The 27,619-nt window shown below is 53.6% G+C and overlaps 10 protein-coding genes across 10 annotated transcripts; 7 read left to right on the top strand and 3 right to left on the bottom strand.

The window, feature by feature from the left end:
* Window positions 1-539: 539 nt before the first annotated feature.
* Window positions 540-1,185, top strand: N0V89_007657 (uncharacterized protein; the record flags this gene model as incomplete). The annotated part of the gene is made up of 2 exons (XM_056216418.1): window positions 540-567; window positions 623-1,185. 2 exons carry the CDS (start codon window positions 540-542, stop codon window positions 1,183-1,185), a joined length of 591 nt encoding a protein of 196 aa, XP_056070665.1.
* Window positions 1,186-1,778: 593 nt separating this feature from the next.
* Window positions 1,779-2,139, bottom strand: SMT3 (SUMO protein smt3; the record flags this gene model as incomplete). Its single annotated transcript, XM_056216417.1, has 2 exons — window positions 1,779-1,838; window positions 1,915-2,139. 2 exons carry the CDS (start codon window positions 2,137-2,139, stop codon window positions 1,779-1,781), a joined length of 285 nt encoding a protein of 94 aa, XP_056070664.1.
* A 1,652-nt stretch (window positions 2,140-3,791) lies between these two features.
* NUP84 (Nucleoporin nup84) lies at window positions 3,792-6,802 on the top strand (the record flags this gene model as incomplete). Its single annotated transcript, XM_056216416.1, is given in 4 exon segments — window positions 3,792-3,839; window positions 3,951-6,111; window positions 6,161-6,312; window positions 6,326-6,802. 4 exon segments carry the CDS (start codon window positions 3,792-3,794, stop codon window positions 6,800-6,802), a joined length of 2,838 nt encoding a protein of 945 aa, XP_056070663.1.
* Window positions 6,803-7,873: 1,071 nt separating this feature from the next.
* N0V89_007654 (uncharacterized protein) lies at window positions 7,874-9,586 on the top strand (the record flags this gene model as incomplete). The annotated part of the gene is made up of 1 exon (XM_056216415.1): window positions 7,874-9,586. The coding sequence occupies one exon, from the start codon at window positions 7,874-7,876 to the stop codon at window positions 9,584-9,586; it is 1,713 nt and encodes a 570-aa protein (XP_056070662.1).
* Window positions 9,587-10,361: 775 nt separating this feature from the next.
* Window positions 10,362-11,584, bottom strand: N0V89_007653 (uncharacterized protein; the record flags this gene model as incomplete). The annotated part of the gene is made up of 4 exons (XM_056216414.1): window positions 10,362-11,140; window positions 11,201-11,303; window positions 11,375-11,418; window positions 11,467-11,584. The coding sequence occupies 4 exons, from the start codon at window positions 11,582-11,584 to the stop codon at window positions 10,362-10,364; spliced, it is 1,044 nt and encodes a 347-aa protein (XP_056070661.1).
* A 1,300-nt stretch (window positions 11,585-12,884) lies between these two features.
* Window positions 12,885-15,304, top strand: N0V89_007652 (uncharacterized protein; the record flags this gene model as incomplete). Its single annotated transcript, XM_056216413.1, has 2 exons — window positions 12,885-13,459; window positions 13,588-15,304. The coding sequence occupies 2 exons, from the start codon at window positions 12,885-12,887 to the stop codon at window positions 15,302-15,304; spliced, it is 2,292 nt and encodes a 763-aa protein (XP_056070660.1).
* A 567-nt stretch (window positions 15,305-15,871) lies between these two features.
* PAT1 (DNA topoisomerase 2-associated protein pat1) lies at window positions 15,872-18,522 on the bottom strand (the record flags this gene model as incomplete). The annotated part of the gene is made up of 3 exons (XM_056216412.1): window positions 15,872-16,583; window positions 16,633-18,348; window positions 18,401-18,522. The coding sequence occupies 3 exons, from the start codon at window positions 18,520-18,522 to the stop codon at window positions 15,872-15,874; spliced, it is 2,550 nt and encodes an 849-aa protein (XP_056070659.1).
* Window positions 18,523-19,424: 902 nt separating this feature from the next.
* Window positions 19,425-20,752, top strand: KRE2 (alpha 1,2-mannosyltransferase 2.4.1; the record flags this gene model as incomplete). The annotated part of the gene is made up of 3 exons (XM_056216411.1): window positions 19,425-19,472; window positions 19,521-20,631; window positions 20,688-20,752. The coding sequence occupies 3 exons, from the start codon at window positions 19,425-19,427 to the stop codon at window positions 20,750-20,752; spliced, it is 1,224 nt and encodes a 407-aa protein (XP_056070658.1).
* An 857-nt stretch (window positions 20,753-21,609) lies between these two features.
* N0V89_007649 (uncharacterized protein) lies at window positions 21,610-24,195 on the top strand (the record flags this gene model as incomplete). The annotated part of the gene is made up of 3 exons (XM_056216410.1): window positions 21,610-22,643; window positions 22,698-23,204; window positions 23,274-24,195. The coding sequence occupies 3 exons, from the start codon at window positions 21,610-21,612 to the stop codon at window positions 24,193-24,195; spliced, it is 2,463 nt and encodes an 820-aa protein (XP_056070657.1).
* A 1,748-nt stretch (window positions 24,196-25,943) lies between these two features.
* On the top strand, window positions 25,944-27,264 carry N0V89_007648 (uncharacterized protein; the record flags this gene model as incomplete). The annotated part of the gene is made up of 2 exons (XM_056216409.1): window positions 25,944-26,320; window positions 26,367-27,264. The coding sequence occupies 2 exons, from the start codon at window positions 25,944-25,946 to the stop codon at window positions 27,262-27,264; spliced, it is 1,275 nt and encodes a 424-aa protein (XP_056070656.1).
* Between the last annotated feature and the right edge of the window lie 355 nt (window positions 27,265-27,619).

Genomic DNA, 27,619 nt, shown 5'->3' with positions numbered 1-27,619 from the left:
TCCCCAGGCCGATCCGCGCCGAAGAGTCTAGGGCCTGCCTTTCAACCAATGGTGAAAATAGCACCTGTCATCCAGTCCAGCATTCTAGAACGGCTCAACGCTCGCCCAAAGCCGTAAGCCTGCCTCACAAAAGCGGGTGTTCTTCGCAGCAACCTGTCAGATTGGTGAAGTTCGATGACGACACAAGCTTGACCCTGCGCAAATACCCCAGTTTTTGGCGCCTGGGAATAGCGCTTGCAGTGTCTTTCAGCTGCCGCCAGATCGGTCCATGTTACCGCGGCCTCCACCCTGTCCCAGGTAGAGCCGTAGCCCTTGCGCGTCATGCAATCGTGTAGAATAAGGTCGTGTGCTTCCTCCCTTCTACATTCGTCTTCATCTATCGTGTGAAAGAGCAGCGGTAGAGTGCAATTGCTTGCCGTTAACGCTTCGCCGCCGAACCCGTACTTGTGACAGTGTACCTCGTCTCTGCTTTCTACCCCGCAAAACCACCGGCATCCCAGCCCACGCCAGAAGCTCACAGTCCCTCGCATCCTCTCAAAATGTCCCACGCAACGCCCTCCGAAGCCGGTAAGCCACCCATTGGCCCTGTCACACAATTCCTTGAAGCTAATAACATCTGCAGAAGTAGTAACCACCCTCTCCCAGCTCAAGCTCTCCACAAAATCGCCCCAAAAGCCCGCCAATAAACCGAAATCCGCACCCGTTGCTGAGTCCTGGGATGACGACCTCTCCGGCGGCGGCTCCGACACCGAGACCGAAGAGTCCTCAGATACACGCTCTTCGCGCGCCACAGAGCGCGACTCGCTCTCTCCACTTGCAACCATAAAGTCTGTCGATTCGCCCCACCCACCGCCGCCTACGCCTGCAAGCCCGACCGGCGTGCCATTCGACTTTCCAGACAATGTGTCGTATGGCGCAGGAGGTGGTGTAAACAGTAGGGACGGGAGCAGGAGAGGGAGCGCTACGGCCAGTCCGGCGAGAAGACCGGATAAGACGACTGCGGTTGCCGGGCGATTGATTGCGGGAGCGTTGGGTGTAAGGGCGCCACGGAGGACCGAAGAGGAAAGGGAGTATGATCGCGCGATGAGGGATAAGGAGAGGAAGAGGAGGGATGAAGAGAGAGAGAGGGAGAAGCAGGAGAGACAGGCTGCTGAAGATAGGAAGAGGTCCGTGTGGGAGGATTGAGTCAGATAGCGTTGGTGTTTCTTTTGGCATTGACCTGTGGGAGGGATTGTTCGGTTCTGGACCACCGCATCGTGCTATGTTGTTTTGACGTTGGCCAGAAGAGACTTGAGCTTAAGCAATTGTTTCTCGGCACATTAATTTGGTTGAGCGGGAAGCTTACAAACAGAACCGCCTGTAGGTTGGCTAAACCTGACACCTGTATATACGCGCTTTTGTATTGCATCGCCAAACCATTCAGACGTGATACTCACAGAGCTTCCGATGATGCGATAACAAAGGTCACGGGGAGCTCTCGCATCAAGGGGTTTCAAAGTTGTGTGCGAAATCTGATTCACAATCCTTTCGAGATCGGTGTAAAGAGCTACAAAGAGAACTTGCAGGGAGGCCGAAGGCATTCGCAAGGCACTCAGCCAGTGACGCCAGACCCAACCCATCATCGCCTTGGTGCAAGAAGTATAGAAAATCGTCCTCCGCCGGTTCGCCAAATGCATAAAAGTCGTGAATCGTTCTTGTTCCCGTCTGAGGCGCCACGCACGCATTCTCGCGTTGCGTTGGCCACAGTCCGCTAGACCGTTGCGTCACCGACCGAAACACTAGCAGCCCCCGATCTGCTCCTGGTGGACTTCGAGGGTGTCGCCGTCCTGCATATCGAGCTAAGAGAAGTCAGCGAGGAACCGAATTATCACTGGAACCAGCGCTCTGCAGCGAAACGCTCAGTCGTGTACGCACCGAGTCGGGGTTGTCCGTCGGCTGCACCCTTTGACCGTCGAAGAGGAACCTCACGCTCTGCATGTTTTTTCCCTGTCTGTCGCAGAATGCGTTCATGAGCTTGCTGAGTTGAGTGGTGCGCTTGATCTTGAAGAAGACCTCGTTGTTGTTGTCAGTGACTTTGATGTTCAGATGCTCTTGCTGGCCGTCCTCCGGCTTCTGCATCGGCGAGCCGTTGTCCGACATTTGGGATGTGGGTGACGAGGTGAGATTGAGAGCGTGGTTCGTGATAGAGGAGGGTGCTTCTGTTGTGGTTAGAATGCGTTGACTGCGGCTCAGAGGTGGAGTAAAACGTACAGCAGCAACTTTGCGGAGCAGACCTGCTTTTTATGGCGGGGATAGCGCTGGAAGGTGCGAGTCGGAGCGCACAAGCTGTGACGTGTAGATGGTCGAGGTGATGTGAGAGCGGTGCGCAAAAACGCGTCGGCGGCCCTTTATATAGTGTGGCGAAATCTTGGAAGGTGAGAGAAACGGGAGCGTGCGTCGCTGCAGGTGGCCGCGATGTTGAGGTGAGCGTTGTGGCTAGTGGGGTTCTCGTCCAATACCCTAAAGCGATAGCTTTGCCTCTCATTCGAACCTTATAATCCTATCTTACTTCCGCTCTCAATCTCCAGGCGCTGCCTAAGCACCGCACTCTCTTATCTCCAGCTGCGTGGCATCCCTGGGACTTGTCCGGGCCTATTGTACCGCGGTGCCTGCATTCGCCTGATCACGTGACGAAACATGGTGTGTTTCTTCCCATGTAGTGGCACGTCTTTCAAGGTACGATACTGACGAAAGGTACAAGGGGCTGAAGGAAGATCTTCAAACAGATCCGCCATGCCATCCTCGCGCTTGCGCGATTCAGAGTAACTTCGTGCCTCCATATGCTTAACCTATGTGCTCATCCACGAAAACAGACTGTCTGCAAAAGAGCAACTACAAGGAAGAAAAGTGCAGAAAAGAGGTGCGCCATTCTCAGAAACTCTGGCTCCACCCGGTCATCCTTCCACGTGGTGGTCACAGAGCAGCTTCCTCCACAACCAACAGAAAGGCATTTCAGCTCACTTGTCCAGGTCGACGCGTTGTATGAGTGCTGCAATGCATTCTACCAAGAGAAAGGCGAGGATGCAAGCACAGCGAGCTGCCCCAAATATTCTCTTCTGAAGTACGTCCTGCGTCCCATTGTGGCAAGGACACAAGGTCTTACAGCAATCAGGTTGAAGATGAAGCAAAGGAGCCAGGAGTCCGCTTGAGCGTATCTCAGACCAGCACCGCTCACGAGCAGGGATAGTTCATATATTTCTTGTAGCGACAATGTACAAAAACACCCTGTAACAGCTAAAGAAACACGTCTTAGATGTTCGATTGGCCCATCCTGTGGCATGTCCTCACAAGCAGCCTATTCACGACGAGAGTGATACAACCGGGCCTGCCTGGTTGTGACAGGCGAGCAGACCGCTACAGCAATGACAGTGCACGCAGCATGATGTGTCCAAAAGGAAATGTAATACCCCCTCTATATCTGTGCCTTCATACTCCGCAAGGGAGTCCAGACAGTCACCAGGTGGTACGTTGTTCTAAGACAGTCGTGAGCGCGCAAAGAGGCCGCGATGGACCTGCTCAAACACCGAACAGTTTGAACCGAGACTCTAATGACCACCTATAGACATTTTGTGATGGAAGAAGAAGAAGCACGGCGCGCCGCTGCCGAATTTTATACGCCGAAGGCCCGTCCGCGCTAGTCCCGTGGGTCCGAGCGCGCTTTGAGCTCCAGGGCAGGGCGCGACTGTTTTGTCTTCGACAGCTTCGCGCGCCGTTTCCTCATTGAACCTTACCGTCCTCGCGCTTTTGCGAACATGGACCTCGCTCTCCAGCCCGCTTCCCAGTCGATGCAGATGCACGAGGTATGTCTGGCCCTCTCAGCCCGCGATTGCAGGCGCATACGCCTTTATCGACCCAGGATGTGCTACGAGATCGGGAATTTTGCAGTCTGGCGCAGCAATTGACTTCTCTAGGATCCTCTGCAGCCGCTGCGCGCAATGGCTGATAGAGTCGGCAAGGAGGTTGAGGAGTTCGCCGAACGGCTGGACCACTGGTACACCCAGAGCAGCGACAATGAGAAGACCAAGCACAAAGCCACCCTCAAGGCCGTCGGCAAGTTCAGAGACATTGCAGAGAGCAATGTCCGAGAGTTGAAGAAGCAGAAGTCGGCTGTAGGAGAGGGCGAACTGGACCAGTCCACGAAGAATCGCATAGCTAGCCTGCTGGACGACGTGAATACCGGTAATAGAAGCGTGTCCCTGTCGGCAGAGTCCCGGAGGGATTCTCTGACGCACCCCACATCGAGCGCGCAAGCAGAACTACGGGATTGGCAGGCAGAGCTTGCGACATGGGAGCTCGTCCGCGTCGTCTTCGACCATTATCACCCCGAGCCTGGAACCGACCGCGAGGCAACGAAGGAGGCGCACTTGGCCACAATTGGAGGCACAGATCGTCGGAGTCCCAAAAATGAGGTCTGGGAGCGTTTTATCCTCGCTGATGATCGGGCGAGAGAAAAGAAGATTATATTGAAATGGCTGCAACAAACGGCAAAGCGCAGCGAACGGAATGTGGATTCGATCATGAATCAATTGGCTAAGAACGCTGGAAAAGATGTCGACACGTGGACGAGCGGATGGCTGGAGACAAAAGCCACTATCAAACAAGTCAAACTCAAGTACGGTGTTGAAGGACCCCTGGACCCTACGTTGCCGGTATCAAGCCGCAGCGAACCAAAAATGTTGGTCAGCCGCCTTGACCCAGACGCGCAAACGCGGGAGCAGCTGGCGTTAGAAAAGCCAGACGTGTATTACGAGCATGCTCTCTGGATGGCTTGTTATGAGATGCTTCGCCGCGGTGATCCGCTAAGTGAGATCAACGACTGGTTCAAAGCCAGAAACCAGGGCTATCGCGCAATATGTATCGGGGCTTCTGGAGAACCACGACCTGAGGGTGCCCCGAACATGGGCCCGCCAGACTTAGGCTACCTGTTTCGTCGCACCACTTACCTTGCCGCGCAGAGCACCAGCTATCCTTACGAGGCTGCTGCGTACGGCATGGTGTCCGAGAATTTCCAGAAGATTCAAGCCATCTCTCACTCATGGGACGATCATTTATACGCATACTACAATGCTCTTCTGCTATCCAGATTCGACAACTTCCTGTTAACGGAACCCAAAGGCCAGCCTCGCGCGCAGAAGCACCCACAACTCAATTTTCCTGGTGTAATGGAACACATCAATAACGATTGGGAAAAGGCCACACAGAAGGTGGTCGAGTTGCTGAAGCAGGACGGGCGCACGTCACAGGAAGCGAAAACCCCAATCAAGTTGATACAAAGCGCGCTTCTGACCGGTACCCTCGATGAGCTCGTGAACAAGGTCGGTATAGCCATTGCCGATGCTGTTCAAACCAAGTCTTCGCTTTCTACTTTCATCGTGGATCCAGACTATTCGGACGACGCCGTACGCGAAGCTGGTCCAGATGGGATCTTCTCCTGCAGAGGAAAACGTTCGGTGGTGGTTCCGGAATACTACCAACGATTTTTGTATGAGCCCCACGCCCTAAGGATTCTGGTCCACATCTTTATTATACTTGGGAACCCGCGCGACCCTCTCTCTAAGCAGCAGCAGTCTACGCTGTTCGCCAGAGGCAACGTCATCGCGGCCTACGTCGAATTCCTACGGCTTGCCCAACGAATGTCGCCCATTCCGTTATATGCTGCGCACATAGAACGATGGCGCGCCTCTATGACTCTTGCGCGCATACTCCCGGAAATTGTCGACCCCGACGATCAGAGGCGTTATGTCGGTCTGATGAAGGGATACGGTGTAGATGTCGAAACAACAATATCAAGGAACTTCCATCACGTTCTGAACCAGACTGGTCTGGTTGTGGGACTGAAGCAAGAGGTTGCAAAACCCATCTCGAAATTCGAGCTATTAGACAAACCTCGGAAAGGTCTCGCTGCGTCCACATGGCCAAACGGGCAGCATCTCAAAGATCAAATTGTTGCAACCGGCATACAGAGGGAAGACGATGCTGTAATTGATTGCCTACTATGGTATGCCCATCTTGCGAATAAGGATGAGGAAAAGATTTCCTCGCAAGTTGGACAGGCACTCGCCGTGTTTCTACGTAAGTTCCAGGCTCCGTACTCAAAAATACCTTCTAATGGTTCTGGTAGGCGCTGGTCATGTGGCCGCTGCCGACAAGCTCGTGACTCAGATCAGCGATGGCAACATCAGCGTGGATTTGGATAATCATCTTCCCCATTTCGTTCGCCTCATTATGCTCTTCGATCAGTGGCGCACCGAGGAGAAGAAGTTTATCCAGTACGTATTCTCTCTAGTACCCTTATAAGAGCGGCACAAACGATGCGAAACAAACTGACATATTCCGTAACAGAGGGGAAGACTTGCGCATCAACACCAAAGCCGGTGGACCCATACTCAGAGATATTCTCGAAGGCATTACCTCCACTATTTCCGTCATCCTCGAGCCAATAGATGACCCCAGCCACACGGAACTCTGGGACATATACAAGATATACATCCCTGAGATAATCTTAGCATACCTTGCGGTCCTTCAAGTGGCCTTCCTTTTCTCCAAGAGAGAGCATGCAATTGAAGCGATGGACCTCACAGTCGCAGTGGCGCGGAAGGAATGGTTGAGCAAGACATTCCAAGAAACAAAGCGCATGCGAGAGCTAGTAGACCGTCTTGCGGATGTGTCACGGTCAATGGTCGAGGTTGGGGAGAAATCGAAGGTCAAGGTGACCAAAGAGGGCAAGACCGCCCACATCTGGAACCTCAACAGGCAGGGTTAGATGTGTGTTACAAAGATCATGGACTCCACATTGAGATCTGAGTTATTGGGGAGTATACTGTAATACAGAAGACTATTCTACGTACTGAAACCATTCTGAAACCAGATGCAATTCACTTGTCTGATCCGAGAGGGAAAATATTCGCTGAAAAAGTTGATTTTTTAAGAACTTCAGTATTGCCAAGGAGGAATGTGGCGTGCCCTGGTGTCGCACACTTTGCAGGCTGCCTTGATTAGATTGAAGTGTTGCATCATAGTATGCATATGGTGGTCAATTGGGAGCCGGGACCGGCACAGCGAAAACTCAAGAAAATGCGACAGGTCGAATGGATAAGCAGGCAAGGCCGACGTTATGGCGCCTCTGCGGAATACTTCATAGTACAATGTCTTGCTGACGCAGATTACCTGCCTCCTTACAAACCGGAAGCAACTTTTGATTTCTTCGCACGCAAACATCAATGTAGAGATGATCGCAGGGTGCGACAGCACTCATGGTCAATCGCTCCGGGTACATAGATCCATGGATGGACGTTCCTCACGTGCTTTCGCGTTGTCCACGGGTATGGTGCCATGCATCGCGCAATTTGTGCAATGGAGATCAGCGCGCCTAGGGTCCGTGGTAAGGCTGCAGCTGCACCGATGAGTGACAGCCAATGCAGGCTAGCCTTCCGAAACGGGCGAACGTGTGGGGTGGTTCGCGCGTGCGCTTGCCTGCCACCTCTTTCTAGCCTTCGAGAATCGATTAGGCTTAGTGCCTAGCATCACTCGGTTCTAATTGGCTGCTTAGACGCTCTAGCCGCGCCTTGCGTTTAACAATGCCGTCCCTCGCTCCTTCCCCATCCAACTTCACACTCTCCACCACGCTTTCCCACCCGCACCCGCGCCCGCTTCGCATGCGCGACGCAATTGCCTCAACACGACAACTCAATTGCGGACAAAATGTGCAAGCGCGCAGCTCCTGAGGAGGGCGTCGAGCTCAATGTAAGTATAGTCGGCCTACCGTGTTCCCAGCTCTTCCTCGAGCTTGTAGACAAACGCTCACCCACTGCAGGAGCACTCCACAACACACACGATGGAACAGCCTGTTGCGACCGCCTACTTCAATACCACACTCAGACGATTCTTTCTCACGCGGCCGTTGCAGAATCTTCTTGGTCTGCCGTTGCGCGCTGCGGACTTCTTCTTGCGCCGTCAGAAGATCTTGATCAAGGAAACCATACGTGAAGATGGATCCCGTAAGAAGCGCCTCATAGATGCAGGTGCCGCCGAACCTGCTACTCCCCCGCGCTCCCGCGCCTATGCCAACACGGCGCGTACAGGCAAAACGCAACGCACAGGCAACGCGCAGCGCGTATGCGACACGCCGCGCGACGGCAACCCGCCGCTCTCGGGCAATCTACACGTCCCAGGCGCTTGGCCCGACACAAGCGACCTCCTTTGCGAGAGCGCGCACTCCTCAGGTGCTTATCTTCCAAGCAACCTTGCCGCAGTGCAATCCTCGCGACCATCAGCATACAGTGCCTTGGCGACATCAGCAACTAGCGATAGCCTCCTAGATAATGTCTGGAGCGAGACCGCACAAAGCCACGCGGCTGGAGCGTCATCAAGACCCAAGTCCATCCACACTCCACCAAGCGACTACGACGTAGCAACAGCGGATCAACAATCTGATTGGGCCGAGAATGCAGCTGGCAGTGACCCCGAGACCATCCGGGCTCCTCGAAGAGCCAGACCGTCGAACCCGTATATCGAAGCCACCTACGGTCCCAAGACCGACATAGTTTATGATGACCCCTGTGTGGCCTCTTTGCTGGACCGGTCGGTGCTCGAAAGGATTGTGGCATCCAATGACCCGTCTTCACTCCTGGAGGAGCTCAATGATGTTGGTGGCCTACTGGAAGATCAAGCATCTATCTTGGAGCAGTCGATGCTGTCCCTTGAACTTAGCAAGGAATTCGCCGAGGACCTGCCAGCGAGCCCCAGTCCACCCCCTCCCACTCCCAAACTTCAAAAAGACATCACCGTTCCGCCGCTGGTGGCCCCGCTCACGCAAGAGGAATTCGAGAAACTCAACCATCTCGCACACGAACATGGTTTGAATTCAACTGCTCCGTTGGTCAAACTGCCAAGCACGACGTTGACCTCGCACGACTTCGGAACCTTACTACCTCAGATGTTCAATGGGGATGCCAAGGGCTGGCTTAATGACAACATCGTCAACGAGTATCTCGAACTGCTCACCGACCGCGCAAAGCACAATGAGGGCTATGTTTACGTTAGGGGTAAAGGTGGTTCGCCCCCTCCAGTGCACGCATTCAAATCGCAGTGGCTAGCATCGATGGAAAAGGATGCAGCCGCAACTGCTCGATGGGCTCGACCGATGCATTTGCTCGGCGAAAAACTTCTTGAATGCAACCTAGTGTTGTTCCCCATTTGCCACCATTCACACTGGCGTCTCCTCGCTATCAAACCCAAGGACCGTTTAATTGAATACTACGACTCGCTTGGTGGCCCAGGAGATCGTTTTACGCAGCTTGCCATGCAGTGGGTCAAGGGCGTGCTCAAGGAGCACTTTGTCGAGGACGAGTGGTCGACCTCTACGGAGCAGAAGAGCGAAGGCCAACTTAACGCCAGCGACTGCGGTATCTTCACTTTGCTCAACGCTTTGGTTCTACTTCGTGGAGAGGAGCACACCCGTGTCAAGGTCACCAACGGAATGGACGACGCGCGCCTTCGAGTGGCTGCCACGCTCCTTGCGAAGACCCCTACCACGGAGATGGACTGATTTTCTCTTTTGCTTTGCTTTGTCCAGGCGTCTTGGACCGAACCTGTTCGAATTTCGACTTTACCACGGATGAACATTACGACACTTGATATTGTGTCTTCTCCCTGGATTCATCCGGTTTTTCTGGAGTTTGCGATAGATTTCTCTAGGGTCTCGAGCTACCCGCTTCTGATTTTTTTTGGCGTTCTGATCCGAATAGGATCTGGTCCTGAGATGACCCTAGGCGTACATCATTCTGCCTGGTGTTGGGCCTCTTTTTCTTTCCTCTGGGTTATGTTTGGCGTTTTCGGTGGGCATTGACTGGGTCCTGGATGAAATTCACGACTTGCATAGCACTGGCGCTCACATTAAGATACCCCATGGGAGGCATAGCAATCACTTCTGTACTGTATTATAAGAAACTGAAAGACATTGAAACGTAATCTCTTCCAATGTGCTTGTGATGTGATGCTTGGACCGCTTCGAGTCCATATCTGGCGTGCGCTTTTCAAAGTATCGCGAGGCGCAATCTAGAAACTGGCGGCGGGAAGATTGAGGTCGTAGAAGAGGGCGAGGAGGCACAGGTGAGCAAAGACACAGGACTATTGACGGCAAAGTGAGAAACCTTGATACTGTGAGTCAGCCCAGGATGGTTGTCACAGCCCCGGACAATGCTGAGATCCTCAAGAACGAATTGCACATTTATTTATCTTTCTATAGCATAAAAGCGAAGGCTTGGATACCTTGTAATCCCCCAGAATGCACACTACCCACACCATCAAGCCCCAACCTCAATCTACTCAGCAATCTTGATAGCCATCTTGCCAAAGTGCTTCTGGTCAAACATGTACTGATATGCGTCCTTGAGCTCAGGCAGCGTGAAGATCTTCTCGTCAACAATGGGATGGATGTCATTCACCTCAATGGCGGCGTTCATGTCTTCGAACTGCTGGCGGGAGCCGACAAGCAGACCACGGACAGTGCAGATGTTGTTGAGGCAGTCGAGGAACGAGGGCTGGTCCTTTGAGAAGCCGCCAATGAAGCCAATGATGCTGATCACGCCGTCGATCTTGATGGCCTTTAGGGACTCCTTCAAGGTCGTTGGGCCGCCGACTTCGACGACGTGCTCGACGCCGAGGCCGCCTGGCGAAAGTGACTGCGCTTGCTCGCCCCAGTTAGGGTTCTCCTTGTAGTTGATGACATGGTCGGCGCCGAGTTTGCGAAGCAAGTCGGCCTTTTCTGATGAAGAGGTGGTGGCGATGACGCGGGCGCCAGCGGCTTTGGCGAACTGGAGGGCGAAGATGGACACGCCGCCGGTGCCCTGGGTGAGCACCGTTTGGCCGGGTTGCAGGGGCTTGAGGCCGTAGAGAGCGTTCCAGGCTGTCAACGCTGCGCAAGGGAGGGTACTAGCTTCGAAGAAGTTGAGGTTCTTGGGCATGTTTACGAGGCCTTGCTCGTCAAACGTGCCGTACTCGCGAAGGGTGCCGTCCATAGAACCGCCGAGACCGGTTGAGAGGACGGCGGGGTTGAGGGATCCGGCGAGATGGCCCTGGTTGAAGAGTGTTGCTACTTTATCTGAACAGACGTCAGCGAGCTGGTTTTGGCATGTGGCAAGCAAGAGAAAAAGTAACGTACCGCCGACCTTGAATCTTGTGACATTGGCTCCGACGGCTTCGACGACACCAGCTCCATCCGAGCCGGGAACCACACCCTCCTTGATCGGGAACGGGTACTTGCCCTGAAGTAGATGGTCAGACGCTAGGTCACGCTATCACGTGGCGAGGAGAATCTGGGGTGCGCGATACGTACCTTGGGGATGGCGAGATCGCGGAAGTTTAGCGACGCGGCATGGACTGTTGATGGTCAGAACTAGGCAATTCATAGTAAGATGGCAGACTTACACTTGACAAGAACGTCCTTTGCGCCCAGCGTGGGAACTGGCGCCTTCTCATCCCACTTCAGCGAGTCGAAGCCATTCTTCCCTTCCACGGTCCACTGCTTGGTCGTCGAGGGTGCCATGGTCGTCCAATTGAGAAATTGATCAACAGGAAAAGTTACGAGAGGTAATTTTAGCACTTGGGGTGTCAAAAGTAGTATGCAAGGTAATTAAAAGGGTTGCATGCAGATGCGGGACTTTGGCCGGCAACGGCAATGGGACTTTTTGTATACAATGTGGGGTCTTTGTGGTGACGCAATAACGAGCAAGCAATGCCTGCGTTCAGTTCTACATTTCTAAGCTGTTAGTGTCCGTGATAATGCTCGACTGACACGAAAAACGTAATTGGCTCGATGAACACCAAGATGGTCGAGATAGGGAGGTCGGCCGTGTGCTCGATGGTGCTCGAAGGTACATCCTCCGAGGCGGCGGAGGTAGCTCCTCGGGGATCGCTCGGGAGCGCTCGGCGAAAGAGCTAAGTAGGCAAGCATTGCTAGTCTTGCGATGGATTCTGTATATTTAATAGCATGGCAGCTTAGAAATGCAGCATTTGGATTACTTTCATGCAGTTTCTCCAGCGGGTAGGAGCGTTGTGCCTGGGGTCAAGCAGTGGTAAGACGGATGGGATCCGCAAGTGCATCCGCCGCAAACCTGACTAGCTGTGGGCTTGTCAGGCTGATCATCTAGCCTCACCTCCTGACAACGTCCATCTACCCCGTTGTTCGTCCATCATCACTGCGTTCCAAACGATTGTGGTCGAGCTTCTCTAACAAGACGTGTGGCGGTCTGATGGAGGATCCACACAGCCTTGCTGTGGGTGAATCAGGCTAAGATTAGCACACGCCCCGTTGGCTCGTTTCTCGCACGCGGCTACGGAGCTTTTCCACGGACCTTATGCACGGGAAGGATGCCCAGGCGCTCGTCGAGACAACGGAGAATCGACAGCCCTGTCGGAGCAGCGAACCACCGCAAACCTTGTGCGACCATCGTCGTTCACGGTGAAAGGAAGCTCAAGACAAACGACGCCATGGTTTCGTCGAGTAGAGGGCTTCGGGTCAATTGGAGCACGATACAGCTAGCGCTTATGGAATTAGGTCCCTGCGGCTGCGTCCATCTCGCCTCTAGGCCCATTCAGAGCATGATGAACCTTAGCCATGACTGACATCCAGATGCATCTGGCGCCGCCGCCTGCGCCGCCATCGCAATCGCAATTGCCAGCCTCTCACGGCTCCGCACCCCGCCCGCTGAGCTGAACTGTTTGCGCAGCACCGGCCGTTGTGCTGCGCTGGATGATATACTTGTGCAACTCGTGTGACGACGGCTCCACCTTCAGTACCCCAATGTTTATGAGGTGAAAAAGAACACCTCCGACTTGTCCATATCATGGAGTTATTCCGAGGAAGGCACCATGCCTCCCGATCCGTCTCTCCAGACCCCTTCGCCGACCGCTACGATCCTCACGATGCGCACTCCGACCCCATTGCGATGCAGACCCTCTCTGCAACCGCATATCCCTCGCCAGACCTTCGCCGCGGTCCCTCGCCAGGTGCGTCGCCTCAACGAAGCCCAGAAATCGGCCTGTCGTTCCCGCGCGGAAACCACAGCTATGAGCCAGTGCGAAGCTCACTACCACCGACTGATTCGCGTGCGACTTCGTTATATTCCACTCATTCTCTCGGGTACCATAAGACGAAGGATCATGAGGCGCAGCAGCTGGTCGATCGTAGAGCTGGGGAGATAGCCGAGTGGAAAGTACACTGGATAACACCGGCACTGATGATCGCCTTGTTCGTTGCAGGAGTCGGAGCGGCTGTGGGACACCACTTCTTCTACATGTCCTTAGAGGGGAAGCCGTCCACAGACCAGCTTACTATGGTGCGTTATGGAACCGCTTTAGCATTCTTCGTGAAGAGCGCGCTCGTTGGATCGATCGTTATGTGCTACAGGCAGAGGATATGGTGAGTAAACTACGGAGTACAGAATGTGTGTGTCTTTGTGGTAGAAGAAAGGTATCTTTCTCGCTTCGCTAGGACATGCACCAAGTATCCACCTATCCTATCTCAATTGACACTGACTCGCGCCTTAGGCATACATTCCGAACGAGAGCCCTGACAATTGCTGGCATCGACGGACTTTTCTCAGCAACCGAAGACCCTACCCAATTCTTTTATAATGGAGAAATGATGATCAATGCGAAAATCGCAACAGTCATGGCAATCTGCAGCTGGCTCATCCCAATCGCATCTGTCTTGTCGCCAGCCTCCCTTACGTCAGAGATTACCACGCTCAAGAATTCGACAATCTGTCCTGACGTGGCTACTTTGAATTTCACACATGAGGCGAAGTTTAACTTTCGCGGAGAGAGTGCATATGCTGGCTCTTCATTAGTCTATTACAACACAACCAACTTCGAGGGCGACGACGGCTACTTCGACTACTATGACCGACCGTCGCAAAATGCCAAACGTCTTGTCTTTGCGAGTATGTATCTGAAAGAGCCCGCAGTCGCTACAAATGCCTCCATCAACAACTGTGGAGAGCGCTACAATTGTACCTACGAAGTGAATTTCGAAGGACCAGGCTACAAGTGCGACCTTTATGCAGACAGCAACCATGATGGCGCTGGCGATGCACCTTTTGATATAGATGTGCTTGCCCCTAAAGGCGACAATCTTTACTTCGGTGTTGTGGACCAGGGTGATTACAAGATACCTCAAACAGAAACGGGCCCCCACGGTATCCCCATTCATGAGCCGTTTCCCGATTCACTCGGTGTCTTCGATGTGGAACCTACCTTATGGATAGGCTACGTTATCAAAACAGATCAAACATATAAAGATGACGATCCGGAGGAGTACAAGCGTTGGGGCACAGTTCATGAGCCCAAGATCGTGAAGTGCGTGGCCTATCACACAAATTATACATTCGAGTTGGAGTACAAGGATTCGAAACAGAATTACACCCGCAAACAACGCGACTTCTTGAGGCCCATTGTCGACACAACCTTCAAGGCGGACTCGGGGAACGTCAGCGAGGGCACAGCATCTCCATCCTCCAACTTCGTCTCCCCCAAAGGCGATGTGCCCACCTACAAACGAACAGCCGCTTACCACTCCATCATGCAGCTCCTCCGCAACTTCCTCGGCGGCAGCGTCTCCTACAGCAAAGGCCTCTTCGTCACAAGCTCCGACATCTCCGAAACAAATCTAATGGTCGCAGAGTCCACATACCCGCAGAAAGACCTCCCAGAAGCCATCCAGCACGTCTTCGAAGACATAATCATCAGCCTCCTTTCAGACGAGCACCTCGTCGTCGCACAGAAACAATCCGTCCCTTGCACAAAAGAGCAATCCGTGAGCGTGTACAAGTACAAGCGCGAGGGCCTCTGGATCGGCTACGCGTTCGCCGTTGCCGGCGCGTTCGTCTGCCTCATCATCGGCGGCTGGGCGATCCACCAGAACGGCGTAGCTTCGGACACGCTCTTCTCCCGCATCTTGGTCACGACGAGAAATCCTACGCTAGACAGACTTAGCGTAGGCGCGTGTCTCGGCGGCGATCCGTTCCCCAAGGAGCTGACGCGGACGAAGTTGAGGTTCGGCGTGTTGAACGAGGAGAACCCGCGCGAGGGGCCGTTGGGTGTCGTCGAGCATTGTACGTTTGGTGCGGTGGGGGAGACGAAGGATATTCAGAAGTATGGGGTGTATGCTGGGTTGAAGAAGTACAGGACCGATGGCGGTGAAGAGGGGAGGTGCGATGAGAAAGAACCGCTGCTGGAGAAGGAGGGTCTAAGAAGGAGACAGTAGAGATGTCAGAAAGGGAAACAGCCGTATAATATGTTGGTGTACGGGAAAGTTTGGATTTGGATTTTCATCTTAGAGGTACCTATGAGCCACGACCGCACCGTTTATACCCTGTCGCTCAGCATTTACCGGAGTTAATTGACACGCGTTTAGCGTTCATCATCGGAAACATTCTACTATCATGACACCATAAGACGTTGCGAGTGCTGGTTGTGTTCTCAGCATTGTGACTAGGGAAGTATTGAATGTATATTGGAAAACTTTTGAATTTAAAACATATGAATAATGTACCATGACTACGTTCCTCTTCGTCACATCTCCGTGTCCCCTACATAGACCAACTTCAATGGCTCCACCATACTAAGATCTCCAACGATACCAGCAAGCTAAGCCCCAGAGCAGGCTCTCGCCCCCTTGAACCGGTCGCAGGAAGCGGCGCATTGCGAAAGTACCGCGAGTCCAACCACAAAGCTCGCGTTCTTCCAACGTTATATGCGCATCCACATGCTGGGACCATCGGTCATTCTGAGTGTCGTTCTTTAAGAGCTGTTCAATGTTCTCTTGAATCTTTCAACCAAGCAATTCCACGTCCAATCCAATAGCCCTCATGAAGAGGTTAACATTGGCAAGACGAGCCCCAGCCATATCAGCCGGCAGCGCCTTGCTCACCGTCACGGTCTCCATGACGCGATCCTTAACACCAATGACCAGCCTCTGCTGTTGCTCTGGGCTAGCGCCAACACCCATAGCAGCGAGGAACTGCCAGATGTACATGTCCTCGGTATCGTTGATGGTACCCGGGAAAACGAAAGGTAGGACAGGCTCGACCGCATCAAACAAGCGGTTGTAGAGGTCGGCCCACTGTTCCCAGTCCGTAGTAGCTTCAGGCGCAGACTGCTTCAAGAGCTCGGCGCGGGAGATGAGAATCGTAAGGAGCGACATGCCAACCTTGCTGCGAGCGACAACATGCATGTTCGTTCGGTCAAGAATGAGACCGAGCAAGCCAATGATGATGTTGAGGGGCGATTCAGAGACGTGAGCGAACAGCGGAGGGATAACGGTGCCAAGGAAAAGGTCAATCTCTTCACGCATGGCAGGGCTCAAAGGCTCTTCTGGTGTCGCAGTGCCATGAGACACAACGGAGAGCTGATCCAAGTGAACAACAATCATGGTGACTACCGTGATGCGCTCCTGCTCGTCGATGTGGGGGAAAATACGCTGGATAGCCTTCTTGCCTTTTGCGTGAGACAGGATGGAAATGAAAGGGTGTGGAGTGGGAGATCTTTCTCGTGTAAGTATTGATCTAATCAACAAATGGCGGCGGCACTTACTGTGGGTTGATGGGCTCCATGATCTTGAGGTTTACCCAGAGCTCTTTGCGCAGAGCCTCAATTTTCGACCGCCATTCCATATGCGCTTGAATAGCCTCAGGCGAACTGTCTTCACGAATCGGAGGAGGCACAGCTCGATCAACGTCCTCAATCCTCATCAATGTCATGTATATCGCTTCGATGTTGCGCAAAGTTTGCTTGCGATGAGCCACAGAAGACTTGTGATTCTTGGGATGCTTGTCTCCAGTTTCAGGTCGCTTTATATTAAGAAGCGGTCTGGGAGTCTTCGCATTACTGAATGCGATCTTACCCAAGCTACCTTCGATGACGAGCTGTTTGCCCTTTGGCTTGGCCTTTGCTGCCTCGACTGCTCGCTGAACTTGCTGCTCCATGCGCTGCATGTGGTTATCACCATTGCGCCCGTTCCTGCGTGGTCCGAATCTGCTATTTGTCTGGAACAGATACGTCTGGGCGAATTGATTTGCAGGCTGATGTGGGTTTTGGCGTGCACCACCGCGGATCTGGCTCATAACGTGGTAGTAGAAGTCCTCGGCAATGGCTGCTTCGGGACCTCTCTCATCCACATTTCCAGTCGCACTCACGAGCTGTTGGAGCTGAATACGCGTGATGAAATTCTTGTCCTGGGGCGTCATCAAGCCGTTGTCTTTAGCTAGCAGAGAAATCTTATGGTTGCGCTTGGCTCGTTTAGCCTCGGCTTCGATATAAGCATCGCGCTCCTCCTGCGACAGAGCCATGAGCTGCTCTGGGTGTGTAATGACCATGCCTGGGAAAGAGGGTCCTCTGTTGTGGCCTTGCTGGGGACCGCGTGCTCCTGCGTGTCCAGAGTGCGCGACAGGCTGGCCGTGGCCAGACAGGCGATTCGGATTCTGAAGGATATGTCTTGGTTGAGAAGGCGGTCGCTGGGGTTGGGTTTGGGATTGCGGTTGGGCAGGCCTTTGCTGCTGTGCCGCAAGTTCATTGGGCTGTCTCTGTCTCTGCAGAATCGTGGGCTGCTGCGGCTGCTGCGGCTGCTGCGGCGGTTGGGGATGGACGGGTTGGCCTGGCAATTCGGCATGGACTTGCTGCTGTCGAGGGCCTGACGGTCCCGCGTGATGCTGCTGCTGTTGGGGTCGCTGCAATATCTGGGGCTGGAATTGTCCTGGGAATCCTGGCATGCCTGGAAACGACGGCTGTGCATGAGGAATGGGCTGCGGATAGTGAGAGGGCATGGGAGGCTGGCTAGGCGCCACATGCTGGGGTACGGGAGGAGGTGTTGCCTGTACTGGGTGTTGACGCATCATGGCCTCGACCTCCTCCAAGCTCATCATCTTCCTCGAAAGCGCAGGGCCTTGTTGCTGAGGCTCTGGCTGCCTAGTAGCAGATGGCTGCTTAGGCTTGAGACCCCAAATGTCGGCACGCGCCTCTAGTTGAGGGATGTAGTCAGGATCATGGTAATTCTCATAGCCGGTCCTGGTGGGCTTTGAAGCGTGCGGGATGGGAGGCCTCTGCTGCTGGGATGCCGGATGACGAGCTTGGTAGACCATCTGCTCCTCCTGCAAGGTATTCGAGATCATAGATGTCTGGCCGGCGAAGTCAAAATCCCGTCCGATGGTCTGCTGGGTAGCTGGGACACTCCCAAAGGTGTCATCATTGAAGGCATCGTCGGTCTCGTCGAGCTGATCGCCTAGACCATCATACGTCTCCTCGAAATCGATACTTCACTTCGTGATCAGCTTAGTCCCATGTGTGTGCGTGTGGCATGACATACGCAGCGTCATCGGCTGCCCCTCCACCCAGGCTGGCAAAAGCATCGTGGTGGCCGAAGCCCGGGGCATTGCTAGAGTGGCCCTGGTCGCGCGGCAGAGTGGTGTCGAAGCCGAAGAACGACATGATGGGCGATGCCCGGGAGCGGGTGGCAGTGGGAAGCTGCTTGCGGGCGAGGGTGGTTGTAGTCTCAGAGACGGTGCGTTAAACAGTGACGTGCGGTGACGGTAAAGGTATACGGCGGCGGACGCATCGAGTGGTCACGTAGCGCTGCAATGGTCAGTGTTTCCCTATCGGATAGCGATAGGCGATGCGACAGCGAGCGGGGTTGCGGAGGCGTCGTGGACGAGATGGCGATGTTTCGCAGAGCTGCAACTATTCCAAACGACCCTTGCCGCTTTGGGGGTGGGTGCAGTGGGGTCACGCAATTGGACGCGCCCTACAGCAAGTGCTCCTTGATGTGGACGCTTACACCAATTCGATCGGCTGTGGCACCTCGAACAGATACTGCAGCGGCAATTATCTCCATACAGCTTGTCCTGAAGCTCTAGCCCTGTGCAGAGGGCCTGCAGTCTAAAAGGTGTGCGTCAGCCCGTATCTACACTCGGGCCCAGCACCCACCCATCCTTGCGTGGCGTTCGCGTCAGCCTCTCCCCAACGGTTACTCGGGCCTCCTATTTCGCATTTCACATTCTTTATTGCGTCGGGAATTCCTTTCCCTTCCAGCACCCGTGCCATTCTCCCTATCCTTCCTAATATACAGGTAACCTGTCGAGGTTGCTCAGTTTCTTTCGTGCGAGTACTCCTGTAGCACCGTTTCTTTGACACGTGCTACTGGGCCCGTTATAGCAGCTCCTGGTCCCCAACCGACGACGTAGCCTCAAGCTCCCCAGGTCACCGCACGCATCCTTCATATAGTCGCCAAGGTGGAGGGCTCCACGCCGGAGAAGAGCCAGCCTGAAAAGAGCCAGTCGTCTGACGCAAATTCGCCGCAGCAGCAACAGCAGCAGCAGCACTCTCGCGGCGCAATGGCCGGCCAACAGCGCTACCTGCGCTACATTGTCTTTGCGCTCATTGTGTGTTTCTCCCATGGTATCCGGTGCGCAACTCGCTAACAGACCCAGGCCATCATCCTTCTCTTCTTCATCTCTTCATCGTCATCCGTACCATCCGCACAATGGCCTACGTACAAGGGCGATCAAAGCCAGACGGCCGCAGACCCGAGCACGAACAAGCCAGCAGCGCCGCAGACTGGGGCTGAGAAGGAGTCGACCGCTACAACGCCCAATACCGGCAACCAGCTTCCTCCTGCTACCGCCGGCGGCGAGCGCATGAACGCAACCTTCGTAACCCTTGCCCGTGATTCAGACATTTGGGAGATTGCCGAATCGATTCGTCATATCGAAGACCGCTTCAACCGCAAGTTCAACTACGACTGGGTTTTCCTTAATGACGGTGATTTCGGCGAAGAGTTCATCAAGGTCACCACCGCGCTCGTTTCTGGCAAGACAAAGTACGGCAAGATTCCCAAGGAGCATTGGTCCTTCCCCGACTTCATTGATCAGGACCGCGCTGCCAAGGTTCGCGAGGAGATGAAAGAGAAGAAGATTATCTACGGCGACTCCGTCAGCTACAGGCACATGTGCCGCTACGAGTCGGGCTTCTTCTTCCGCCACCCCTTGATGCTGGATTACGAGTGGTACTGGCGCGTAGAGCCCAGCGTCAAGTTGTTCTGCGACATCGAGTACGACACTTTCAAGTTCATGGCCGAGAACAAGAAGAAGTACAGTTTCACCCTCAGCTTGTACGAATACGTTGAGACCATCCCTACTCTTTGGGACGCTGTCAAGAACTTCACCTCCGTATACCCTCAGCACGTGGTTGAAGGCAACTCCATGAAGTGGATCAGCGAGGATGACGGAAAGACGTACAACCACTGCCATTTCTGGTCCAACTTCGAGATCGGCAACTTGAATTGGCTGCGCTCTGATGCCTATATCGACTACTTCACCTCGCTGGATTATGCAGGTGGTTTCTTTTACGAGCGCTGGGGTGACGCGCCTGTCCACTCGATCGCCGCTGCTCTTATGCTCAAGAAGGAGGAAATTCATTTCTTCAATGATATTGCCTACTACCACGTTCCGTTCACCCACTGCCCGACTGGTGAGGAATATCGCTTGAGCCACAAGTGCTCTTGCAACCCGAAGGACAACTTTGACTGGAACGGATACAGCTGTAAGTTCATTCTACATCCTTTCTCATGCTTCGAATTGCTGACAGTAACTGCACAGGTACCGCCCGCTTCTTTGAAGTCAACGGCATGGAAAAACCAGCAGGGTACGAAAAAGAGCAATAATTTCGTAGTTAGTACTCTTGGCCCCAGGCACCCGCTCAACAATTACGGTCCCAATTGAACTCCAGTCTGATGCATTGCACTTTCAGCGCAGAGACCTGACTTTTTCGCTGAAGTGCCCCGCTCTCCGTTTCTGAGTCTCTTTGGTGGCTGTTTCGACCGATTTTCGCCTTGGTCTTATTCACTATTCCCTGCGTAGCTTGTGTTGCTAGAAAAAGAAGGAGTCCTGGCTATGATTAGTGAAACCGGGGGCACATGGTTTTTGGCTCATTGGGAGAGCATACATGGCGTTTACGGGAGACCTGCATGGGTTTTTGGGTTTCCATTCTTATTGTAGATTTATGTACAAGTTCCAGGGTTAGCATGATGACGGTGTTCTGTAGCGAATGTTATCATGGCTATGATTACTGGACCAGTTCTACACTGAGAGAAGGAGAATGGCATGAAATGATATTTAAGATGCTCACTCACGGAAGACGTAGCCTCACAGAAGACTGATCTAGACGAGAATGCCTTGTAGAATCACCTGGTAGTAATCAAAGCATGTCTTACCATTGGAATTGTTGACGCTGCGGACTGGCGCGGGTGGTGGCGCCTCCGCAATGCCTCGGCTGCTGCACCTGACGGACGGGGATCTCCAAAGCTCGGATGGGGATGACGATCAATGGCTCGCCCTGCTTGCCTTAACGCACCCTGTTGTTATGGACATCCTCCGTTGGCGACCGAAATCGCAGTTGCACGATACATAATTAAATCCGCGCCCTCAATCCCCGCATCTCGCTCCGTGGCCGTGACATAGCCGCCTCCTGCAGCTATAGGCCCTCCGCAACCCACCTGCCTGCCACGATCCCACCGCAGCCATGCCGTCAACGTCGAAGTCGCATAGGAGCTCGGCGGCGGAACAAGCGCCGGATCTCAGCATTACTGCCGACGATGAGGTCCATCTCCATGCCGCTGGATACAACGAGTCCTCCGAGCGTGAAGTTATAAACAGCATGGCGCGATTCCGATCCTCGCCCCTCGACTTCATACGTGAGGTCTCTCTACATGTCTCGGGTACAGGATGGCGCTCCTATGACGATGTTATTGGGCAACCAATCTTCTATAACGGGTTTTCCGAGAACATGAAGTCCATGGTGCTCAAAAATCCCATGCTGGTCAAGAAAGTACGCGATCTTGCGGATTGGAGAGTGCAGGTTGAGGCAAAAGAAGGACTGCTAGGCGAGGAGGTCATGAATGGCCAAGCTCGAGCTGGGAACAGCGACAAGAAGAGGAAGCGGCGGATACAAATTGAGGAGAGCCTCCTAGAGGTCTGTGAGACAATGACGGATAATATGATATGCAAGATGGAATCCAAACGCTTCATTCGCGGCGCGTACTACCTCGCCACTCAACTCCTGACCCGCGCATACCACCAGGGCGTACACGTTTCAAGTGAGGAAGTCCTCCGCCTCCGCGCTGTCGCCGCAAAAGCAGCAAAGGCCAAACAAGCAATCATCTTCCTCCCTTGTCACCGTTCGCACGTGGACTATGTCTCCCTTCAGATCATATGCTATCGCCTTGGCCTGGCGCTCCCCACCGTTGTCGCGGGTGATAATCTGAACTTCCCTGTTGTTGGAGCGTTCCTCCAACATGCGGGTGCTATGTGGATCCGGAGGAGTTTTGGAGACGACCAATTATACCAGACACTCGTCCAGGCCTATATAGACACGCTGCTGCAGAACGGGTTCAACTTAGAGTGCTTCGTCGAGGGAGGGCGAAGTCGGACGGGCAAGTTGTTGCCGCCCAAATTTGGTATATTAAGTTATATGCTGGATAGCATCGCTAGTGGCAGGGTTGCGGATGCGATTATCTGTCCGGTCTCGACGCAGTATGACAAAGTCATTGAGGTCGAGTGAGTATTCCGTGCGGTGTTCCCTAGCTGTGTGCGAGTACTAATTGCAAGTAGGTCGTATATCAGTGAGCTGCTAGGTCAGCCCAAACCAAAAGAGAATCTCAAAGACTTCCTCTCATCGTCGTCTATACTTTCATTAAAGTTGGGTCGCGTTGACGTCCGCTTCCACGAGCCGTGGTCCCTAAGAAAGTTCATCGATGAGCAGCAGGGGCGCTTTAGCAGGCTTCCGCGGCAGCTCGATTTTAAGGACCAGCGGGCACGGTTGCTGCGTACGCTTGGTTTCAAGGTTTTGAGCGACATCAACGATGTCTCCGTCGTGATGCCAACTGCCCTTGTCGGTACTGTTCTACTGACATTGAGAGGGCGAGGTGTAGGCAAGTCGGAATTGATTAGAAGGGTGGAGTGGTTGAGCGAGCGTGTTAGAGCGCAAGGAGGCAGAGTCGCTCATTTCGCTGGTCTACCGACGAGCGTCGTCGTAGAGAGGGCTCTCGAGGTCCTGGGTCCTGGACTCGTTGGTCTGGTACCTGGACTACCTGAAGACACATTTTACGCAGTGGATAGGTACGCAATCTCTCATCTCCTCAATTTTATCAATCATCAACGAATACTCTGACTGATACTAAACCGCAGATTCCAGCTCTCCTTCTACCGTAATATGACCATACACCTATTTATCCTCCAATCTCTCGTCTCCGCCGCCCTCTACACCTCCGTGAAACAAGGTGGCTCCCCGTCTCAACAGCGCATTTCTTTCACCGCTCTCCGCGACCAAGTATCGTTCCTCTCGCAACTTTTCCGTGGCGAATTCATCTTCCCAACGGAAGGCCTTGAGCAAAACCTTTCCAAAACACTTGCCACACTCGAAATGGAGAACATTATCAAAGTCACGCGAGATCCCAATAACAGCGAAATCGTAGAGTGGGTAGAGCTTAGCGATCAGGAAAGGGCGCAGGGCCGCGAGAACTTCGACTTCTACTGTTTCTTGATTTGGCCGTTCATTGAAGCGGCGTGGCTCGGTGCCATTAGCTTACTCATGTTGACGCCGCCAGTTGGCAGAAAAGCGGAGGACAGTTGGCTGCCGATGAAGAATGTACAGGACGTGGCGCAGGTCTTAGGAAAGACGCTATATCACCAGGGTGACCTTTCTTACTTTGAAGCCGTTAACAAAGAGACGTTGAAGAACACGTATCAGAGATTTGAGGAGGATGGCATGATTCTCGTTGCCAAGTCTAAAGATAAAAAGACGCCTGCTACGATACGGTTGGCAGACGAATGGCTTCCTTCGAGGGATGCGAAGGGATGCGTGAAGGCTGAGGGCCCCCTTTGGGCTTTTGCGGAGAGGATCAGCATTTCAAGAAGGGAGGGCAAGAATCGGAGAGATGGGGCGACTGTGCAGACGAGGGTGTTGAGTCTTGCTGATAGGGTTGGGACTGAATTGTGGGAGGGAGGCAACATGACGGCGACGAGGGATAAGGAGGCAGAAAGTGCAGCTGCGAAGGCGAAGAAGAGAAGGGGGAAGACGAAGTTGGCTGTTCCTGCGTCAAGGCTTTGAGGGATGATGCAGATGTCTGAATGTAACGATATTGAACAGCATTTATCATGCGAGGATGCTGTTGTGGCGCGATCAAGATTACGGAGAAGAGGTGTACGCAGATGGCGATATGCTCTCGAAAGCAATTGCACTCCGATCTATGAGGTGTTCTATTCGATGAACACAGCAATGCTAGCCCTGCTTACGAGTAGACCACGCCGGCGCGCGTCTTCCACGCCATCACGAAGCTTGTAACCGAGATTCGAGGACAGAAGGGGGGAAAAAGAAGCGAATGGAGGAATAATATTAACATCGGTGCCGAAGGGCCTCATCGACCCACGATTGATATTCCGCGCGTGCATAATGATCACAGGCGAAGACGTCCCTTCCCGTCTGTGCGTTGCGCCTTCCCGCTCGTTCTCGGCCGTCAACCCTGTTCTATTGCCATCCATCGCACAACGCCTTTGCTCTGGTCCATCCTTGCATGTGTCCTCAGCCAACAAGCGCTCAAACATCAATCAAGCTTTCTGGATACATCAGATCATACACGACACTGCACCAAAATAGAGTCGCAGCAACTGTCAACTCGGGTTCGTACAGTCCGAGAAGAAGTATCGCTCTCGATTCGTCGTGACATGAACCAGCCGTCCCCGGATGTACGAAGATGCGTGCCCCGGTCTGTTTGTTTGCCGAAACGCGGTATGAGGGAAGATAAACGCACTACCGCTCTCGAATTGGCAGCCGCCGAGACTCGCACGATCTCGTTTCCCAAGAGGCCGACAAGCTGGAGCCACGGAGCCGCTGGGTGCTGGTCTAGGCGAAACGTGTTCCAGAGGCGCCTTGTGGGGTGCATGTACCTGAGGCGAATGCTTGATTTGCTTACCGTGAAGACTTGTCAGACTTAGCGTTGACGCTGGCCCGAAGGAGGCGGGCGTTTCGCATGCCCATAGACCTGACGAGCTTGAAACGCCACAGCGGTCGGCTTTCGCGTAAGCCAGCAACGACTCGACCAACTGTCCAAGATGGTTTGAGGCGTCAATAACTGAAATCCGGACTTCGAGTCCGTCATACTCGTACAGCTATGAATCGCATGTCAAAAGCTCACATATCTGCAGCGCAATGGCTGCGTGGCGCGGCTCCGACGCTGAAACAGAGTTGCTAAGCTTTCAGCCCCTGTTTTATTCCCGCACCAATCGACTCCACAATTCTTCAACACCAAACCCATGGCATAAAGCAGAACGCGTATGAGGCGAGAATCCGTCGCGGATGCCTCGTACCCTGTCATCCAATCAGTCGCGTTCTTGCTGGAGTACAGCACCCGATCTAGCAACCAGCTAACCAGGTTCGGGCCACTTGCCTGAGCGTCTTACGAATGCTTAGCATGATCAACTCCAGGATGGCTGAAGGCGCTGGCACACGGCGCCTCTGTTTGCAAATGCTTGCCCACCCGCCAGTCCCGACTTGGTATCCGGCTTCGCCTCCTCGCCTAACTCTTGATTGCACGTTCATGCGTCAGAATGTGTCTTAGAGTCAAGTTTCATCGGAAGTGCTCCTGGCGTTCTTTCCCTAGCCATGTTTGCAGCTTCGTCTTCTTTCTTTAAATCAGAGCTTGCCGCTCATCGTTTCTTCTCCACCTTCAGGCCGAGCCTTTTCTTCTTAACGAGAGAGTAGCTGTTTACTCTTCTCTTCATTTCCTTCTCTTCTCCATACCTATTCCACAGACCACTTACCTTCTTTTCGTCCTCGCTGCCGGTCAGCATTAGTCCAACATGGCAACCCTCCGCATCATCTTCTTCGTCACTCTTTTGGCGGCCATCGTCTTGGCCGCTCCAGCACCAGCCAAGATCAGGAAGAGGTCCTTCAAGGTTCCTCGACACATCAATGCACCTGTCCACGCTCGTGGTCTCAACGGAGGAGCTGCCGTGAGGAGGGTGTTCAACAAATACAACCTCAAGGGAGGATTCATTGCGGCAGAAAAGACTGGAGCGCTCGCTACGGACCTCAAGATCAACGCCAGCAACAGTACCGCCAATGGAACTGGAACTGTCGCTGCCAACCCTGGAGACAATGCTGCTCTCTTCCTCTCGCCTGTGGACATTGGTGGCCAGACACTGAACCTGGACTTCGACTCTGGCTCCTCTGATCTGTACGTAAATTAAAACTGTGTTCAATCATAAGCTAACAACTTTTAGCTGGGTTTTCAGCACTGATCTCCCTCAGCAAGCCACTACCGGTCACGGCGTTTACGACAAGTCCAAATCGACTACCTTCAAGGCGGTAACCGGTGCCCAGTGGCAGATCTCCTATGGTGATGGCTCCGGCGCTGCCGGAACGGTCGGAACTGACGCCGTTACCATCGGTGGTGTCACTGTTCAGAACCAGGCTGTCGAGCTTGCCAACGCTGTCTCGCAATCCTTCGTTCAAGATACCAACACTGACGGTCTCGTCGGTCTCGCTTTCTCTAAGCTCAACACCGTCAACGATGGTACCAAAAAGACTCCCCAGAAGACTTTCTTCGACAACGTCATGGGTGACCTTGACCTGCCCGTCTTCACTGCTGACCTCGACCCCGATGGCACTGGTGTCTACGAGTTTGGTAAGATCGATGCCACCAAGTTCCAAGGCGACATGGCATGGATTCCCGTCAACGCAAGCTCCGGTTTCTGGCAATTCTCCTCTGCCAAGTTCGCTGTTGGTGACCAGGTCGCCGAGAACCCGACTGCTTCTCAGGCCATTGCCGACACCGGTACCTCCCTCCTCCTCGTCGACCAGAACGTCGCCGAGGCCTACTACTCCCAGGTCCAGGGTGCGCAGCTCAACTCTCAAGTTGGTGGATTCATCTACCCCTGCGCCGCCACTCTTCCGGACATGTCTGTTGCCATCGGCGACACCTACATGGCCAAGATCCCTGGCAATCAGATCACCTTTGCTACTGTTGACCAGGCCAACACGACCTGCTTCGGTGGTGTTCAGGGCAACCAGGGTGCTGGACTCCAAATCTACGGTGACGTGATGTTCAAGGCGCAATTCGTCGCTTTCAACGGCGGCAACCAGTCGCTTGGTTTCGGCGAGAAGCCCCCGGTTGCTTAGACGGGTTGAATAGATACCCATGTGCGCGAACATATGCTTGTCATTTAGCGGCGCTGCAGTACGTGTTCACTGTTGATATGCTTGGCCTGAAGGGCAAACTGTTCTGTACATAATAATTTCTTACGTTCAAAGGCTCATGTGCTCGGGGATAGACAGAAAGATGATAGTGTGTACGTGGCGTGGTCGATACGACCAGGTTGAGCAGACAAAAAATAGATCTGTTGCAAGGCATTGTGGTTCTCCGGTGCGTGGTGTATGCATTCTGTGACACGGCGGGGCGGATTGGTGTCGCATGATTTCGTCCGGTCTATGTGAAACGCGTTGCAACCCATTGACACCCCACTCACACCGATGA

The sequence above is a fragment of the Didymosphaeria variabile genome (genome assembly GCF_027946475.1).
Source record: "Didymosphaeria variabile strain IMI 356815 chromosome Unknown scaffold_5, whole genome shotgun sequence".
Classification (NCBI taxonomy): domain Eukaryota; kingdom Fungi; phylum Ascomycota; class Dothideomycetes; order Pleosporales; family Didymosphaeriaceae; genus Didymosphaeria; species Didymosphaeria variabile.
The sequence above is the reverse complement of the archived record's forward strand: the minus strand, read 5'-3'. Positions and strand labels throughout refer to the sequence as shown.